Source organism: Vulpes vulpes, chromosome X (genome assembly GCF_048418805.1).
Source record: "Vulpes vulpes isolate BD-2025 chromosome X, VulVul3, whole genome shotgun sequence".
Lineage (NCBI taxonomy): Eukaryota > Metazoa > Chordata > Mammalia > Carnivora > Canidae > Vulpes > Vulpes vulpes.
This window is the reverse complement of record NC_132796.1, coordinates 11581781-11599921: the sequence shown is the minus strand read 5'-3', so window position 1 is coordinate 11599921 and position 18141 is coordinate 11581781. Positions and strand designations below refer to the sequence as shown.

At 41.0% G+C, this 18141-nt stretch overlaps 1 protein-coding gene across 4 annotated transcripts; it reads left to right on the top strand.

Moving 5' to 3' along the window:
• The first annotated feature begins 3958 nt into the window (after window positions 1-3958).
• Window positions 3959-17076, top strand: PIGA (phosphatidylinositol glycan anchor biosynthesis class A). Of its 4 annotated transcripts, none has more exons than XM_025986695.2 (6): window positions 3959-4385; window positions 6583-7362; window positions 11614-11746; window positions 12534-12666; window positions 12823-13029; window positions 14753-17076. In XM_025986695.2, the coding sequence occupies exons 2-6, from the start codon at window positions 6645-6647 to the stop codon at window positions 15017-15019; spliced, it is 1458 nt and encodes a 485-aa protein (XP_025842480.1). In that variant the 5' UTR covers window positions 3959-4385; window positions 6583-6644; the 3' UTR covers window positions 15020-17076. The 4 variants fall into 4 exon arrangements, with proteins under 4 accessions (XP_025842480.1, XP_072600504.1, XP_072600503.1 ...); XM_072744403.1 differs by having other exon boundaries at window positions 4382-4546; XM_072744402.1 differs by having other exon boundaries at window positions 4382-4642.
• The last annotated feature ends 1065 nt before the right edge of the window (window positions 17077-18141 follow it).

Here is an 18141-nt window from a genome sequence, read left to right as displayed (position 1 = left end):
ACTTTGTCTAACGTACTCATAATCCTCAGTGTGAAAACAATGTCTTACATTTAGTAGGTACCTAATAAATAATAATCAATCAGTAACAAAGAAGTATTGCATTGATTTTGTGCCCAGTGAATGGGAACTCGTCTGCTGCTGGAAGCCCAAGGTGAGCTCTCATTCTCCAGGGCCTCTCTCCAAATGGCTTTTCATCATTCAGTATCTTGCCTGAGCTTCTTTGCAGCATAGCCATTGGCGATCAAGAGGAGAGCGTCCAACAGGACATTCCTCCGCGCATAAGCGCTTACTAATTCAGCTTCTGCTGCTTCTCCTTCACTGATGACCCACTGGCCAAGCAGATCACACTGCCCACCCGGAGTCAGCGTGGTAGGGGATAAGACAGGAGTGTGAATATTGGAAAGTGGCTCATGGAAAGCTGCCGATGTAAACGTCTCCCACAAGCCTGGTTCCTGCCTCCAGCCACATGTGGCACCGATAGCCTTTGTCATTCATTCTACAAGAGCTGAACCCAGTTCATGTGTTCCCGCTTTTCCACATACAGAGTCCAGGACCCATGGTGGCTTTGGTCTGATTACCATTTTGCATCCTGGTTCTGTGTCTGATACGTGGAAATGTTTGTTCTTTTTTTTAAGTCACAGCTATAACATTTTGATTTTTCTCATCTCTCTCTATTTGAAGCAGAACGAGGAGTGAATAGTCCCAAAATGTTAATTGAAAATAGTATTTTGGCTGGAAGTCTGGCTCAACATCAAGCCCATTTTCCTCAGTAAGATCCTCTACCAGTTTGCTTGAACCTTCGCTGGAAATGCTACTGCTCTGTCTGAACCCTTCCTCTCCTCGTCCCCTGCATAACAGCACAGGAGTGTACACTGGACAGTCAGCACCTGTGTCTCTACCTCGTCCCTCTTATTCTTGGAATGATCTTGCTCCTAACAGTAACCTGAGCACTTTTTACTTCTACGCTAAATGCTGGCAGCTAGAAATGCTCTTTCCCTCTGAACCCCCAGTATTTTTTTTTTTTGTATTTTTCTTACAGTGCTGACACTTCCTACCTTTTCTCACAGGTGTTTGCATATGCCTTAACCCCATCTTGGTTCCTTGGATATATGGCTCATGCTAGAATTTCCCTGCCCTGGGTCTTGTATGTAGATAGCAGGCTCTCAATACAAATGTGTGGCCTTCCCACTCCAAAATTATCCAAGGGAGCTTGGAGCTGAATTTTCAAAGAGCTGGATTTCAAGGGAAGGTGATACACACATTTATTTGATACCTTCTCCGTTCATAGGTTATTTTATACTACAACTGGTACTGACTGCCCTCATATTTTACTAAGTGTAATCAGAATACACTGCGTGTAAGTAGTATTAATTTATTTAATTAATTTAATTAATTAATAAATTAATTTAATTAATTAAATTTATTTAATTTTAGTAGCCTCTAAGAAAATTCTCTAGAATCGTACCTTGATTCTACACACTTAGGCCGAACAGTATAATTAGAATTATCCCTAGATTTATAGCATATTCCTGATTCTACAACTTTTCCTTTGACTTTTAGTAAGTGGCCTTAAATTTGAATGGACTATAAATGAAGTCTCATACCCACATGAGATTGTGAGCCATGTGTAGAATTATGATTTATTTGCCTTTAATGCTCAGCGCCTAGGTCAGAGACTGGAGCATGATGAATGAATTTCAATGTTTTCATACTGTCACAACCTATACACTTCATTGGAACAGCCTGCAGTTTTCTCAGCCCTCTCCCCCGCCACAGAGACTCGGCAACAGTGTGCCTTTATTAATAATTTATAAAGGTCAGGCTATTCTACAGTACTTAAAACACAAAGAACCTTTCAAGAAAAGGGGATTGCTTTTTACTGATGGAAAAAGGTATATAAAAGCTAGGAAGGATTAAAAAACTTTTAAAACATAGGGACCATGTTTAATATTCCTTGTATTCCCCACAAAGTCTTCTACAGAGTAGGCACTCAGTAAATGTTTGATGATAAAGGTAGAAAATATTCTGTTTTGAGAAAAGATCACAACTCTTTTGAAGGAGTATTGGCATCGGGATCTTAAAATTTCAAATGTGCATTGTGCTTAGAACTATGGTACTGGCAAACGAGAGGATCAATAATTGGACTTATTATACTTTCCAGGGTCTCTACTCATACCTTTTGTACTGAAACCTACTGCAAAAAAATAAAAAATAAAACCTATGGCAAAAATGAAAAGGAGACCAAAGCAATGCTGTAACATCTGGTAGTGTTGGTGCTATCTGTGCAACCAACTGCAAATTATTAAACTGGAAGAAGTATCCTTGAGCCTTCATTATCTTTATTCTCTGATGCTTCAGTATTATTAACCCAGTGCAGAGTATCTATTCCTACTTGACTTAAATAACTTTAACTCATTAAAGTTAACTCATTAATCCACTTCAAGTACTACAACCAAAATGCTCTTTGAATTATATCATTGAACTGTAATTTTTAAAAAAGAATAGGGAGGGAGAGAATGGGGGGAGGAGCAGTGGGAGAGAATCTTCAAGCAGACTCCCCCACTGAGTGTGGAGCCAGATCCTGGGCTGGATCCCAGACCCATGAGATCAAGACCTGAGCGGAAACCAAGAGTCCGACGCTTAACCTCCTGAGCCACCCAGGCAGCCCTGAACTGTCATTTTTATATGGTACACTCCATAAAATATTTTCAATACATTTTATTGGGTATGACTATGCATTTGTACTGGGATTGTGGCAGTATCGGATAAAAACATTCATTAATACAATTACAACTTGTTCAATGTCTATTACCAGGAACAAACCCTGCCTCAGCTTACTATCTGGCTAGAATGGCAGACATTTAACAAGCAAATTCAATTTCCAGTTTTCAGAAAGAAGTCAGTGTGAGATCCCAAGAAGACCCGCCTGGGAGGATCAGGTTGAGGAGGAAGGGGGCTAGCAGACAGGCAAACAACTTGAATATCACCTGACAACTGCTATGCCAGCATATGGCCAAAGTACTATAAAAATACAAAGGAGGGAGGATTTAATTCCCTCTGGAGGCTTGGAAAACGGCATCAGAAAGGAGCTGAAATCTTCAGGGGATGCAGAGGCTTTCTACAGGCTTAAACGGGGTGCCAGTCGCAGCGGTTTAGCGCCTGCCTTTGGCCCAGGGCGCGATCCTGGAGACCCAGGATCGAATCCCACGTCGGGCTCCGGGTGCATGGAGCCTGCTTCTCCCTCTGCCTATGTCTCCGCCTCTCTCTCTCTCTCTCTCTCTCTGTGACTATCATAAATAAATAAAAATTTAAAAAAGGGGGGGTGCCAGTGATGGTGCTCGGGAAGGCATCTGTTCTCGAAAGTGTACGCATGGCAGAGCTGGGGGAACTCCAAGCACCAAATGGAAGGGTTGGATGGCCATCACACCACTTCCACTGATTCACTGGCCAAGCACCATCATAGCCAGTTGAACCAGTTTCAGTGGGAGTTGATATTTCAGGTCAGACCTCAGATTTTTTTCTTCGGAGTGTGGGGTGGCCAGATAAAATACAAGCTACGCAGTTAAGTTTGAATTTGAGATAAACAAGGGTAACTTTTTAGTAAGGTCGCCAATGTTTGGGGCACACTTGTATAAAAGTGATCTGAAATCCAAATTTTTCTAAACTTTGCTTTTATTTTAAGTGTGTAATTTTAATTAGCTACCTCAGGCAAACCCAGCAGCACGGTTCTGCTGTGACACATAATCACAAACACAGCGCCACCACGACCCGGGTGGCCTTCCGCCCCAAAAGTCTCTCCAATCCAAAGCCAGAGAGTACCGGCTTCCAGAAAAGGGGACGCTGTAACTAGGCAACCAAGACGCGAACCACCCGACCTTCTGCAAAATTCAGGTTTAGAAGTGCGGTGCATCCTGGGAGTGAGTTTTCTAAGTTCAGCTTCGCCTTCCGAAGGCCACCAGACTACAACTCCCAGCAGCTCTAGAGACTCGCTGCGAGTCACGCTGGGATTTCTGACTTTACCCTCTGGAAGGCTCCTGGTAGGCTGCTTGTGTAAGAAGAGACCAGGGCCCGTTTCTAGAGGTTCGCCACCCTAAGAATTCATATAAAAAGTCCAACCGAGGAGTATTACTTTCGATGCAGAGAAAAACAAGTCTCCCCGAATATTGCGAAAACATGTGCCTACGCGCGCTGACGTTACAGCCAGCGCTGAAAGGTGGAGACTGAGCGGTGCTCCTGCACGTGACTCCAGCGCACCTTTCTGATTGGCCGCCTCGGGGGCGCGGCGCTCGGGCGCGGACGCCTCTGATTGGTGTTTCGGGGCAGCGGGGTGGGACTCTGGCCGCAGCCGCGGGAGGTCCGGACACTGGCGGCCATGGGACTTGCCGGTAAGTGCGCGTCTGACCCTGCGCCGGCACTCTCGGCCGCTTCCGGATGGGACTGGGCTGCACCCGTGGGAGTGTGGCCGGCGATGGAAGGGGCAAAGCCCGGGAGGCTTTGAAGCTCGGAAGTCGGGGGCGAGAGCCTCCGGACTCGAGTGGGGCTGAGGGTGCGCTGTGGCGGCCGCGCTGGAGCCGGTGCCGCGGAGACTGAGGCGGGCAGGTTGCAGGGTTCCCGGACCCCCAGCCTCAGACCCCTGCCCACGGTCTGGCTATCTTCCTCCTTTTGGGCCTGACGAGACCCTGCTTGACTCCAACGGGGTCGTTGATTGAGCGGGGTCGTCCCTCCCTTGGCCCTGGCGCTCCCCGGTGACCTCTCAGAGTGAAGCTGGGGTATTGCCCCGGGGGTGGGTGTGAAAGCACCGTCCTCCAGACCCAAGCCCCCGCGGGGTCTCCCTAAGGCTCCTCGGGAGCCTCTCCTGCTGACTCCCCGGGGACTCGTTGGCTCTGGATGGTTGTAAATTTACGGCCATCTCGCATTTGTCACTAAAGTGGCTGGGTGGAGACCTTAGTCAAATCGCTCAACTTGCTTGGCTTCTCTTTTGTAAAGCAAGCGAGGTATTCCTGGATCTCCAAGCCTCTTGTCGGCTCTAAAATCTAAGATTCTGTGGTTGTTCCATTTGTTGAGCTTTTACGCCATAAAGATGCTAGGCGTGATAACCCGGTGGAAGTAGGCAGGCGCCTCAGAACGTTTGCAGGTTAATGACAGAACTTCAGATAAATTCATGTGGTTCTTGACTCACCTTTTTTTTTTTTTTTTAAATCACCTTTTTAAGTTGAGTACAACTGGAAATTCAGGTTTAGGTGACAAACCACAGTAAGAAAATGTACTGAAACCACTTAAAAGACGAACCTGAAGAATCTCAATATTTGGTAGTCTTGAATCTTAAATAGTAAATTCAGGTCAAAAAACACTTATTGAGTATTTCTGAGAATAGATTTAAAATACAGATGACTTTGTTGCCAAGAATTAAGAGTTTACACAGGCAGTTAATTTGCATTTCCTGCGTTTACAAGTGAAATCGGAAATTCAGACCTTTAGGATCGCTTTCCATTGTGTAGTTCAGTTTCTGGAAGTGTGGAAATCTCATTTGTAAATCTGAGGAAGATTTCACTGGTTTTCCAAGACACTCTGTTGCTTTTTTTAAATTTTTTTTTTCTTTTTAGCTTTAAAAGTAAGAATCTGTAATAGTACTGAATATCGAGTGAGCATTTTCTGCTGATGAGGGAGGATCTAGGAGACCCCTGAGATCCATATTTCCTCCTTTAGATGTAGAAAATGGCCCCACATCGGGTCCATCTTGAATTGAGCCTTTGTCTTTAAACTTCAAACTAAAGACAGGGATACTCCTGGAAGAAAGGCCTCCATAACTGAAAGAAAGGTTAAGAACATGAAAGGAGCAGCTTATTACCAGCCTTGAATAAGGAAGAGGAAAATGTACATAGATGTCTGCAGCATGTGCTGTAGGCAGTACTTGAAAAAGACAGTTCTAGGGGCGCCTGGGTGGCTCAGTCAGTTGAGCGACTGCCTTTGGCTTGGGTCATGATCCCAGAGCCCTTTCTGGGATCGAGACCCTCACTTCCCGCTCTCTGCCCAGCGGGGAGCCTACTTCTTCCTCTCCCTCTGCCTGCTTGTGCTCTCTCGTGATCTCTGTCAAATAAATAAATAAATTCTTAAAAAAAAAAAAGTTCTAGCTCCAGGTATATTTTAGTTTAAACCACAAAGTAAATAGCAGAATTGTATGAGATTCATTGGGTCAGTGGCTAAGCTCTAGAGCAGGGCTGGCTAACTTTCTGTAAAGAGTCATGTATTTAATTTTTAGAATGAACTGGTTTGCTAGCAGAGCACATTCTTATATACTGTGACATAACAAACTCATTTTTTAAAATTATGTGTTGCAGTGTTTTTTAAGCAAAATTAAAATATAAGGGCATTGTGGAATCTAGTTTTGTTGTATGGCACATAGTAAGTACTAAGCAAGTAAATGTCAGATGAGTAATTTCATTATATGCTTTTGCTTTTGTTTCATTTTTAGGGGGAAAGCTAGCAAATTTACATTAGCATAAAACAGTGTTTACATCTGGATTTGGAAAACGTAATGTATTTTGTCTCTGAGCTGAGATCTTGTTTTACTCTCTTTTTCAGGTACTAGACGACACACATCTTAACCGAGTTGCTCTAAGGACAAATGCCTAAACCATCTCAGCATGGCCTATAGAGGAGGAGGTGGGCATGGCCAGCCTCGCTCATCTGTGCTCCCCCGTGTTAGCCCTGGAAGTCTCTCAGCATATAGGACCCGTACCCATAATATATGCATGGTGTCGGACTTTTTCTATCCTAATATGGGAGGCGTGGAAAGCCACATTTACCAGCTCTCTCAGTGCCTGATTGAAAGAGGGCACAAAGTCATAATTGTCACCCATGCTTACGGAAATCGGAAAGGCATCCGTTACCTCACTAATGGCCTCAAAGTCTATTACTTGCCTCTGAAAGTCATGTACAACCAATCTACAGCCACGACCCTCTTTCACAGTCTGCCATTGCTCAGGTACATATTTGTTCGGGAGAGAGTCACGATAATCCATTCACATAGTTCTTTTTCTGCCATGGCCCATGATGCCCTCTTCCACGCCAAGACAATGGGGCTCCAGACAGTCTTCACGGACCATTCCCTTTTCGGATTTGCTGATGTCAGCTCGGTGCTTACAAACAAGCTTCTAACTGTGTCTCTTTGTGACACAAACCACATAATTTGTGTCTCTTATACTAGTAAGGAAAACACTGTGCTAAGAGCAGCACTGAATCCTGAAATAGTGTCCGTCATTCCTAATGCTGTAGATCCTACTGACTTCACTCCAGACCCATTTAGAAGGCATGATAGTATAATAACTATTGTTGTTGTCAGCAGACTTGTTTACAGAAAAGGTAATGAAATGATAGCTACAATTGCACTGCACAGACTTTTTTTTCTCATAGAAAGCTGTTGAATACTTGAATGTAATGATTGTTTGGCTTTTCGTTTTGTTTTATGGTCTTATGGCTACTGCATTAAATGTAGCAAAGAAAGGTCTATTATTGTCTTACATATCCAAAAAGAGATTTTTGGAACGGTGGTGAATGCTGTCCCCCCTTTGATGATTTAATAGTTACTTAAAAACAGTAATCTGATGTTGTTTAATAGGTCAGGTCTTTTTTAAAAAAGTTAAAACAGCCCTGCATGTGTGATAAGAAGTAAAAGGCCGAGCCCACCATATAGCCCTTTCTGATGACAAAAGTCATGTCTTTTATTGCAGGTATTTTGAAAACTAAGAAAGCACAGGGGTGAAAACTAAAATCAGCTGTAACTCTACTCTTCAGGAATGAGCCTTATGAATATTTTGATTTATAACTCTCCTGTCTTTTATGCATATCCTCAGAATCAATGAGCTTGTTCCACACGTTGAGGTTTTGCAGCTTGCTTATTTCATTTAGTCGCAGATGAGATATTAAGAACACGTAGGCAAGTAAGTGGTGAAGGCGCGGGGATTAGACAGCCTGGAGTCTGATCCTGGCTGCATCCCATTGTGTGATTGAAGACATGTTACTTAACATCTCTGAGTCTCAGTTTTTTCATTTGTATGATTTGGGCAACAAGGGGAATCTTGTGAGGGTTCGGTGATGGTTCCTATAAAGTATTTAGGCCAGTTGGTATTTGATAAGTGTCTGCCGTTACCAAAGAGGATTTTTTTTTTGATGCCTCTGCAGCATTTAATGGACACCGCAGTAGCATTCGTAGAGCCTTGTCTGCTGGAAGCCTGGAACAATCTGGTTATTGAGAACCTAAGTGGTCTTTGGATGGTCTTTGAAAACCTGTCCAGTAATCAAAATTGTCAAATTGTCACTTCAAGTAGGGAACCATTAAAAAGATAACACGTACCCTTCCTTAAATGTTTTGAGTTTGATTCAGAATGTTATTAACATGCCCTGAGTTGCCAATAGTCTGGTGTCGGCTTGCAGTTGTAAGAGTATTGGTCCACTGGTTGGAGCTGCTTCAACTTTCTGGCACAATCGTCTTCGAAAAGCATAACTTATAGTTGTCAATTTGGGTTTCTTTTAAGTGGGGTGAGCACTTAAAGGTGTATGAAGTAGTGGATTTTTGACTTGGCTCTGATGTTATACAGTTGTTTAGAATACCTCATCTCAGAGCTTTTTTTCTGTAAATTTCTTTTATTGAATTTTTCAAATCGTTCAACTTAGTTTCATGGAAACTTATTTTGTCAGTTTACATATTATTTAACTAAATTACCCAATGCAATAACAAGTGTAACTGGCTTCAAACATGTGGACAAATGCAGCCGATTGTTGGTAAGCATGAAGCTCAGTGACGGGATCAGAAGCGGGTGGGTGTGCTAGGGAGCAGCCTGAAAATCCACACGTGGGCCTTGGTCAGTAGGTTTTACATTTGGAACAGAGCCTTGGTTGATCCAGCAATCCACTTTAAGCGGAGGTTTGTGGGAAAACTGCTGAACTGTGTTTTGTGGGGTGAAGCCATGCTCTCATGATGTGCTTTCATTCTTTAATCAAGAAGTGAATGGACCAGCGTTCTCTGTTCTGAATCCCTCTTGGGATATCAGTGATGTGTTTGTTGTAACTTAGAAAACATGCCTAGTTTTTCTTTTAATCACACAGTATACCTTCGTGTGATAGCTAGCCGAGAAAGCCTATGATGCACACGTGGTTGAGGATCAGAGCAAAATGAACTGTTTGTAGAAAGATTAAACCTGTTACCTTTACTTCACTAATGATGGTATTTTAACCAGCCGAGCTAACCACCAGCCACAGCGTGAAGGTACAGCCTGTCCTGTTCCCAGGTCAGTTATTTAACAAACACGAAACCCTCTCCATGTGGCCAGGCAACAGGCAAAAAGTAACCTTCTCAGGAGGAATGGCCACATCCGTAGCCAAAAAGTGAATAGCTGTATTTATGGTCTGTTAATCGTTAACTAATTAATTTCCTTAGGAGGTGTTCTTTTCAACCAGTTCTCAAAGGCCCAGCCAGTGCCATGTATTGAGTGAGAGAGGATGAATCCCAGTTCTTATCACTCAGGTTTTCTGGCTGCCTTCCTCCCTCTTTCAAAAGCCTGTTTTGCTCTCAAGTCAGGGTTTTCATGGTGCTCCCGTGTGTGCAGGCATGCCCTGCTTCTTGCCATAGTGGTAATGACAACTTCCATTTATATTCTGCAGTTGATAGAGCCTGTGCATGGTACAGTACCTCACTTGACCCTCCCAACCACTGTAGGGTAGATGTTATCTGCATGTAACAGACAAAGAAACTGAGTCTCAGAGATGGTAAGTAACTTGCTCAGGTTACACAGTAAGTATCAGAGATGACAAACATGAGTTCAGCTCTTGAGTCTCTTGTTCCCCCTCACCTCTGGCCCAGCCTCTGGGTATATATAGATTGATAAGATTATTTAAAATACTGTTAGACTGAGCTTTAAAAGCCATTTGAATCATGATTTTTCTTTGTCCGTTTTGTGTGACTATGGTGATTGAAAGACTTTCTGTGTTCCATTGTGTTAGATTCTTCAATGTCTTTTATTGTTTGGGAAAACCCTTTTATTCTTAGAATAATATTATAGATCATTACTAATTTTAATCAGTTCCATTTCTTATAAGGTTGTTGTCAGGATTAAATGACATAATGCACTTAAAGGACAGAGCCTGATGTAGTAACCACTCAGTAAATGCTAGTTGTTATTGGCAGTTATGATTTTTATTCTTTATGTGTTGCATTTTTCATTTGAAGAATGGGTTCTTAACCTTTGTATTCGAAGGGAGGAAGGAAAGGAAAGAAAGAAAATGAAAGAATTAAAGGTAGCTAAATGTTAAAAGTCATTAAGCCACCTTCTGGTTTATGTAGAGATCCAGTTGACAAATTCAGTAATTGTCTTGAAACAAAGGTAGCTAAGATTTTAATGAGAAGCCTTCATAATTCAGAAAAGCTGCGTGTGAACTTACGTTTGCTAATGCAGTTATATTTTGAAAATGCTGGCGGAGTTTATATAAATCCCTACTTTGAATTTAATAAAAATGACCCCATATAAATTACTTCTCCCACCATCTTTTTTTAAAAATAATTGATCTGCCTGTATTTGAGAAGATTGATAGAAAAAAGTGTAATTCTTATTTTTGTGTGTGTGTACATCTGCATTTTTTGAATTAATAAACTTTAACTGGGTTATTTTACATTTACTTTTACTTTGGAATGTGTCCAATTTATAATTGTTAATGAACAAAATTCTCAAAAAGTATCAACATTCCTGTCACTTTGGATAGCCACTTTCAGACTGGTAGGGCATGGTTTATTTTTTTGCTTCATATTACCTGGGGTTGTATTTACGTATTAGAAGGAAAGTGTTTCGTTAAAGGAAAAAAAGGAACCAAGACGCACCCTTTTGTTCTCTGGATTATAACCATCTGTCAGTCGAGGTCCTGCCACCTTCATTTACTTTCATTCAAGGGAAGTGGGCTATGGCAGGTTTGGACGGACTACTCTTTTACATTTTGCTAATACTGTGGAGTTTGTTGTAAGATCCTGTGTACAAGCTGCGTTCTCAACAAAGCGGATGCTGCAGTTACACTTTGTTGCTTAGCCCTTTCTGATGGCATGGTGGGATATGGAACATAGACTGGTAGAAATTTTGTAGCTGAAAGAGACCTTGGACTTCAGGCACATCTGGTCTCTTCGTTTTCTATTATCAGAAAATTCTCCCACGACCAAAGAGCTTGCTCCTAAGTTGGCTGGGACAAATCCTAGGTCTCCGATCAGCTGTCCGGCTCTGTAGAAAACTAACTCAAATGCTAGCTACCTCAAATACCTTTTTTAGAAGTATGTGATGCGTAACCACAAGCGAATGACAAGAATGTTATGTTAGAACGAAACAGCATAACCCATATAACCAACCCATGTATCGGGTAACAGTGGATGTCAATGTACTTTAAGAACTGCAACTCTTAGGAGAGCGCTGGTAGTTTGGACATTCCACCTTGGCAGGAAAGGTTTGAGAATTAGTTTGTCTGCCTAAGGAGGGCATAGCTAATACTTTTCAAAGGGAGTGTTTTCTCAGTTCTGCTGAATTTTTTAAAGTTTAAATATTAATATTTCCAACATTCAACTTTATTTTATATTTTCAGGGACTGATTTGCTTAGTGGTATAATACCTGAACTCTGTCAGAAATATCCAGATTTAAATTTCATAATTGGAGGAGAGGGACCTAAGAGAATCATTTTGGAAGAAGTACGAGAAAGGTACCAGCTACATGACAGGTATTGATGGATTCTATATTGTCTTGGGTGAGAAAATGTTACCTGAATTCAGTTTTGGTTACATGTGTTTTTAAGTGGACTGTTTCTCCTATGTATACTTGATGTAAAAATGTAATGCAAAGTCTGTTTTTTTTAATGTATATAATATGGGAAAACTTAGTTTAAAAAAATTTCACAATTTTTTTTTGGCCCAGTATTATTTGACTTTCAGGGGCAATGGTTGGAGGTACCCTGGAAGGTGTGCGCATGCATATGAACTCACTCACACACACACACACACACACACACACACACACACACAACAACCACTTTGGAAACGTTTGTAGATTTTCAAGCCTTGCTGAGTTGTGATTTAAATAGTATGGCCCAAATCATGTAAATTGTCCTGTACATATAGATTCAAATACTTCTCTTTCTTAGTAACTTAAAAAGATGTTTGCTGTGAAGCATCAATTTTAAGGGGCCTTTTTCTGTTTAGAAATGACTCTTTAATATTTACTCACCAAAGTATATTAATATCTCCACTAAATGCCAACTAATTTTGTAGAAGATGAAATTTATATGCGTGACAAAAGTTAGAAATATGGTAGCTGTATGAGTTTGAAACCAAACAGCTTTAAAGACTCTTTTAGATCATAATTTGGTGATATTAGTCTTGTGCAGTGGCAAACATTAGAACCAGCCGTAATCTAAGTATAATATGAATAGCACACTTGGCTTCTAAATGATATTTCTTTTCTTGCATGATTTTCACTCCTCTCTTTTCTTCTTTCATTTCAAAAATCAGAGTGCGTCTCTTGGGAGCCTTAGAGCACAAGGATGTTAGAAATGTCTTAGTTCAAGGACATATTTTTCTTAATACTTCCCTTACCGAAGCATTCTGCATGGCAATTGTGGAAGCAGCCAGTTGTGGTTTACAGGTAAAAAGCTTTGAGGGCTTACGTTGTTGGGGTTTCTGTACTTGTATTTTGAAAAATAAGCAGGTACTTTCTGTAATGACTTTTTTAAGTTGGTTTTGCTGATTTTCCTGAAATATGAATTATGGTGTAATGTATGTTCTTGTTCTCCTTTTTAAGGTGGTAAGTACCAGGGTTGGTGGAATTCCTGAGGTACTTCCAGAAAATCTTATCATTCTGTGTGAGCCTTCTGTCAAGTCCTTGTGCAAAGGTTTGGAAAAAGCGATTTCCCAGCTGAAGTCAGGAGCGTTGCCAGCTCCCGAAAATATCCATAACATAGTAAAGACTTTCTACACCTGGAGGAATGTTGCAGAAAGAACTGAAAAAGTATGTCATGTGCTAAGCAAAGGGTATTTGAAGATTGTGTCTAAATTCTTGGCGTTTCGTGTACACGTTTGCTTTTTTTAAATATATATATAGGTTTACCCTTTCTGTTGCTTAAGTTTATGAAGTCTCTTCAAATGAAAAGAAATGCACAATGTACTACTTTTGGTATATGCTAGGCTGAGTTTCTAGTCAACTCGTTGCATTTGACATCTGAAAATAGCAATGCCATCAAGACTTCTCATTAAATTAGGCATAAGGGAGTAATAGAGTTTTCTAGAAGGCACGACTGTTCAAAGGCCAAACCGATATTAAGATCTACTCTCAGAAATTTTCTTGAGGCTGTTTCTAATTCTAAGCATGCCAGTTTATTAGAAAGTAGATGGTTTTTCTTAGTCTGATTGCGGCAACTTTGAAACTTGCAAACGTTGAATTCAGGCTACTTCCCAAAACCCTTGCGTCACCCTTGCTAAGTACCATGATGTTCTGTGGGGAAGAGGATTTTTGCATCTTTGGGCTGGTGGAGAACATAGTAAGTTAGGATGCAGGATGCACATGACAAATGTTGGAAATGCCACAAATACAGAGCGGCAGTAGAGAACTTGTAGTTGCTCTTTTAATTCTTCCTGTTCCACACAGGCCATTTTGATCCTTTTCAGCTCCTCCTTCATAGTTTAACTATGGTATTTAGAACATTGATGAAGACATTACATTGGAGTTCATGCTGGAAACATGCTCTCTCAACTGTTCTAATTCACCAGTCTCAGCATAATTTGGACTGAAATGTATTCCAGATGTTTTGAGGGTACAAGAGCTAGCTGGAAGCAGCCTGTACCTTTCCAGAGGCCACTGGCCTGTAGAGCTCGCACTGCACGTCACAGCCTTCTTGAGTTCAAAAGGAGATGGCTTACAGGTCCGCTGTGTGAGAATGACCACAAGCAATGCTCGAATGCAATGAAAACAGATAAATGCTGGCCTCGCTTATGTGTTCGAAACATATGTTTACAGATCTTTGTTTTAAAAATATTTCTGAGTTTTGTGCTTAGCCGTGCCTCAAAAAAGCAAGCCACCTACTACCGGTCCTCAGCAGTAAACTTTGTTTTGTTTGCCAGCATTTGACCTATGCCATCTACTAAAATTTCCCCTATCTTTTCCCCCTTTTATTTGGAGTCCACAAAATGTTTCTGTATGCTCTCACCATCCATACTCAGCAACACGGCCTTACGTGGCCGTGGAAAAGAAGAGCCTCTCTCTACCCAACAGCGCGCTAGATTAGAGCTCTCTGATGGTGGTTGATGTCTGCCAGCTAGCGGTGAGAGCTCCTCAGCCGTGTCAAGGAATCTTAGAAGGCCAGTCCTGCTTCAGGAAGTCACTGCTGAATTAAACATGGCCTCGACAGAGGTGACCCGAAAAGCGGTTCCAACTTCTCAGGACTTTGGAATTCTTGTAGTTGGTTAAAATTGATGGTGATCCCCTAGGGGACAGGAGCCATGGCATATTCATCTTTGTGTGACGAGGTGTCTAGCCCAGTATTTTGTCCAGAATAAGCACTCCATAAATGTTGAATCACATGGCAATAATTACATTAATTCCATTAATCACATCGTTACTAAAACAACAACGAAATGTAAGCGACTTCCGTTTGCATCTCTAAAACATCCCTGGTCCATGCAGGTCGTTGTTTATTGTGGGTCAGAGTGCTCACTCTTGGCCTCTCTCCCGCCAGGTGTACGACCACGTGGCAGGAGAAGCTGTGTTGCCAATGGACAAACGACTGGACAGACTCGTCTCTCACTGTGGCCCTGTAACAGGCCACATTTTTGCTTTGTTGGCCGTATTCAACTTTCTCTTCCTCCTTTTCCTGAGATGGATGACTCCAGATTCTATCATCGATGTCGCAATAGATGCCACAGGGCCAAAGGGCGCGTGGACTCATCAATATCCTTACAGTAAAAAAAGGGGTGAGAATAATGAGATGTCTAAAGCCAGGTAGAAGGAAGCCTGGGTTGTAAGATTTTACACATTTGTAATAGTTATATTAAGACTATTGAAAATAATCCTGCTTTTTTTTCCTTTTTTTTTAAAGTTAATTTAATAAGTTATGCTACCTCTATATCATTCAATGTTTTATTTTGAGGAAAGATAAACACTTATGCAATTCCTGAGTGTAGAAACTCCTTGCACTTACTTAAAACGTAGGAGAGAACATTGAAGCCACTCAGGTATGAAATTTTTCAGACTACTGAAATCCCTCTAACAGAGATGTTTTAACATTCTATTTTGGGAGCTTTGGGTGCTGAAGGGCCAAATGTTTTCTGGGCATTTTTTGGCCAATTTTAAATGTTCTACCATTAATTAGACATTTACCAGATGTTTACAAGTTTTCTTTCGGGAAGTACAACAACGATACGAACCATTTTGAGTCCTGTTCATACACGTTTTAGTCACTTAAGTCGTGTTCTTAGACATTTGTCTGATACCCTCGGCAAGTGTATCATCAGCAGGTTTCTTGAGCAAAATGGTCCATCGGTTATTAGCGTGTTTTAAGCAGCTACTATATGTAGAATATTGAACTAGACACTTCCTGCTGTTAAGGACCAGGGGCGCATTCAGATGCTCTTTGTTTATCACTCAGATGGCTCACTTTATTGTAGTCACAGTTGACAAAATGGCAAACTATCTAATAACATGCCAAAAATGCTCATGCTTTTAATGCCAGGAAAAAAATGGTCGGCAGACTCCGATTATTTACTTCTTCTGTCATATGCATCCTCCTAAGTAGAGCCTTCATCTTAACTTGTGTTTATGAAAATACTTTTTTGCTTCTAAAATACTAGGGACCGATACCACTGTTGATGATAGTGCAGAGAAACCCTCCACATCTTTCCGTGTATAATTGAGTCCTCTGTAAATGCCTTCGTGTTTTCCGAGCAGAATGTACGAGGTGTGCCATCTCCAAATCAGCTGCTACCCTCCACCTTTGATAGAAGTCACTTCCCTTCACTTGTGGCCTAGCTGATGTCTGAGAAGTATTGTCAGTGTGCAAAAGTCTTTACCCCAGAATGTTTTATTTATAGCAAATTGAGTCTGAAAATTTTAGGAACACAGTCTCTTTGTGGATGTCTTTTGTTATTTGTAATCGTTGTTGCCCAGAGCCATGGGTTTTTAAACCCCAAATTATCCACATGGTGTGTCTTATTAACTCCTTGAACTCCTTAGAATAGGCTTTTGTGATAAAGGACTGTGAAATCAAAAGCAAGAGGTGCTTGTGGTGCCCTCAGTAGATTATGGCAGTATTGGGATTCCGTACAGGATTGTTTTTTTTTTTTTTTAATGACAACATTCACAAAACTTCTTTTCTAAAAAGTATCTTAACATGCCTATTAACTGGTACATAACAAATATTTGTGTTTTGTGCTAAAACACAAACACCAGAGTGCGGTTTTTAAAACTGGAAGTAAAGGGTTCTTTTGTTGAAGAAAACTGGACTGACCCAAACCATGGAATCTTCTCTGTATTTTTATGCACAGACACTGATTTCTACAAATATGAAATAAGCCGTGCCAATATCCATGATAAAGCAAGAAACTGTAACCTTTGTTTTTATTTATTCTATTCAGCAAGTTTTATGGGCATACTACTGTTTGTTCTTACATTTTTGTTTCTCAGCATAGTTTCGAGATGGCCATTTATTTTTAGATGGAAATGGGATTTAAACTTCTTGCATGTAAAATACGTGATTTGCAAATCAAAATTATTTCCTTTGTTTTTTGACAAATGGAAGTAAATTTGCTTGTTCTAGTAAATCTTAATTTTTCAGGCTTCCTGGATACCTTACTTGTAACTGTCAGTGTTGCACTGGTCAATATGTGGGAACATATTGTTCGACCCTGCTACTTACATTTATTTGAAAGTGAACTTGCGGTGATGAGGAATTTATGAGAAATATATTGTATTTCTTTTGATATTACAGAAACTAGCACATAAGAAACTGATTTATGAAAACATGCTACATGTCCAAAAATAAAGACCAAAATGACATTTTGACAATTTTCTGAGTTTGTCTTGTTTTGTGAACAGAATATTCTGTACTTGTTGAACGGTGCTCCCCCCATCCCCTCCTTCATTTGCTTGCTCTTTCACTACAGTTAGATGTGTTGCTTGGTCTGTTAGTAAAACAGGAGCTGTCCTTCAGATGATGAATTACGCTGTCATCTTTTCTTTCTAGAATACGTTCTTTCTTTACTCATGGAATAGCAAGTTGAATTGTGCTTTTGTTTTCTGATCCAAACAAGCCCTGTTTTTCCCTGCACTGGAGTTGTCGTGTGAGACAGATGAATACATCTAGAAACTACTGTGTATGCGAACTACATAATTATACTTCATATCTTGTGAGCTGTTTTAAGAGGAATTTGAATTTTGATTTAATTTACTGAAGCCCAGCTTCTCCCACCACTTTTGTTGGAAGCAGTGGAAAGCAGTCCTCTACATTAGTGTGTTCTGATTTATTTTATGCCAAAACTTATTTTTGGCAAAGTCAGGGTATGCTAGGTCTGTGTTTACTTTTGGAGAGTTTTTTTTTAAAGGCCTCTTCTCTGCGTTCCCAAAAGAATATGGCGAGATGTTCCTCGGATCCTCCTCTTGGCTGGGCTTTTTTTAATGCAAAAATTCTAAAAACTAAAGTTCTATACAAAATTTAATTTGTATTCACTAGTACTTTGAGGAGTTCATCTTCCTTTATCCTTTATATTTGGCTATGGCTCAGTGGTTCTTAACAGGATGCGGGAGGTGGGGATCGGGGAAGAGGAGGGTGGTCATTTTTCACCATAGGGGACACCTGGTAGTGTCTGGAGACATTTCTGGTTGTTAGCCCTGGATGGGAGTGGGGGTATGGGCAGAAAGAGGAGATACCGCTGCATATCCCACAATGCTTCTGGACACCCTTTCCCCAACAAATAATTCTCTGGCCCCAAATATCAATAGTGCTGAGGTTGAGAAGCTTGTGGTGCCAGAGAGGGTTTCATCTGTGAAGGCTGCTGTTTTTAAAACCTGGAAGTAAAGGGTTCTTTTGTTGAAGAAAAGTGGACTGACCCAAACCCCTTATTTTGGGATCCT